At 35.6% G+C, this 1541-nt stretch overlaps 1 protein-coding gene across 2 annotated transcripts; it reads right to left on the bottom strand.

Annotated features, from left to right (window-relative positions):
• Window positions 1-273: 273 nt before the first annotated feature.
• LOC108344949 (heavy metal-associated isoprenylated plant protein 39) lies at window positions 274-1541 on the bottom strand. 2 transcript variants are annotated; one of them, XM_017583490.2, is made up of 3 exons: window positions 1180-1541; window positions 916-994; window positions 274-807 (listed from the first exon to the last, which is right to left on the bottom strand). In XM_017583490.2, the coding sequence occupies exons 1-3, from the start codon at window positions 1186-1188 to the stop codon at window positions 542-544; spliced, it is 354 nt and encodes a 117-aa protein (XP_017438979.1). In that variant the 5' UTR covers window positions 1189-1541; the 3' UTR covers window positions 274-541. The 2 variants fall into 2 exon arrangements, with proteins under 2 accessions (XP_017438979.1, XP_052723671.1); XM_052867711.1 differs by lacking the exon at window positions 1180-1541 and having other exon boundaries at window positions 916-1068.

Here is a 1541-nt window from a genome sequence, read left to right as displayed (position 1 = left end):
ACCCCAAATTTCTTGGTTTCTGTTCATCAGCAAGAACAAAACACATCGATATTATCATAGTCGCAGGTCAGAACAGCCACTTGCATAAGCATAACAACAAACCAAAAAAATAAATAAAATAATAAGGGACTGAATTAAAAATAAATTAAATAGTTTGTTCTAAGAATTTACTATTATCATAACAATTAAGAAGCCAATTTCCAATTTTTCATTCCTTCATTCCCCAGTCATGTGTATCAGAAAATAAAAGTAAAAAGAGAAGAAAAAGAGCTATTTTTCATTACCATTGGCCAATTTTCTGGGCACCCTTTTATTAAAAGTTCAAAACTTTTCCATCTTAGCAATTGAAGATTGATCCATGTTTGAGAAGGATTATAAACAACAGATTTGAGAAGAAACCCACTTGATCAAAAATGAAAAGACTCTATGGACAATTTCTGCAGCATACAATTGCTTCTGAATATGAGAAAATATGCAAAACAAAGTGAAAAATAAGTAGAATTAGAAAAAGAAAAAACCCGATGATCATTGAGATTTGCTTCTATTTTTTGTCCTCCTTCTTCTCTTCTTTCTTCTCTTCCTTCTTTTCCTCTTTCTTCTCTTCCTTTTTCTCTTCCTTTTTTTCTTCCTTTTTCTCTTCCTTCTTCTCTTCTTTCTTCTCTTCTTTCTTCTCTTCTTTTGCAGGTCCAACAGATATTATATCCACTTTACCTACTTTCTTCAGCTTCTTCACTATTTTCACTGTGTCCATTTGGCCAACCACAGTCAACTTCTGCTCCTTCACATCAGCAACAATCGAATCAACCCCTATGGATCAAACCAACAAAAATTAAACAGATCAATTACTCTTTCCTCATCACACTACACATCAACATGAATTCAAGGTAGAAACTTTGGCTTTCGCAGACCACCCACCATAGATATCAGCAGCTGCTTCAATAGCCTTCTGCTTGGTTTTGTCATCAGTCATAGTCAAAACCTTTAACACAACCTTCTGTGGTGGATCGAAAGAGGGGTAATAACATGCATAAGAAGAAAGAGAAAATAATATCAGTAATGACATGATTTTCTTTTCTGAGTCAGTTCAATGGATCACTCACAGAAAGAATGAAAATGCAACAAAAGAAGCAAAAGGAATGAAAAAGAGGTATGCAGAGATGGTGAACTGAGAAGTGGTACCTGAGCCATCTGAAGAGGTGTGAAAGGAAGAGTGAGAGAAGAAGGGGTTTGGGAAAATTGAGAAGCATGTACTATATAAGGGTAAAGGTGTGAGTGAGGTTTTGGAGTTGTTTCTTTTTATTTGTGCTTGTGACTGTGGAAGTCACATCCAACAGATGGACCCTCCAAATGCACATTTCTTGCCGCATATATGGTGCAATTCGACAGCACACAGGACAAATTTTTGAGTGTTTTAGACATGGTGATCACATTCTCTGCCATTTGGGTTTTTCTAAGTATTTTTCTTTCTTGTTTTCCTTCTCACCTTGGTATCTTTTCCTGTCAACGTTGGGAAAATGAAACTTGCATCATTGCACATTAGA

The sequence above is a fragment of the Vigna angularis genome, chromosome 8, assembly GCF_016808095.1.
Source record: "Vigna angularis cultivar LongXiaoDou No.4 chromosome 8, ASM1680809v1, whole genome shotgun sequence".
Classification (NCBI taxonomy): domain Eukaryota; kingdom Viridiplantae; phylum Streptophyta; class Magnoliopsida; order Fabales; family Fabaceae; genus Vigna; species Vigna angularis.
Note: the sequence above shows the minus strand (reverse complement) of the source record. Positions and strands in the feature narration are given on the sequence as shown.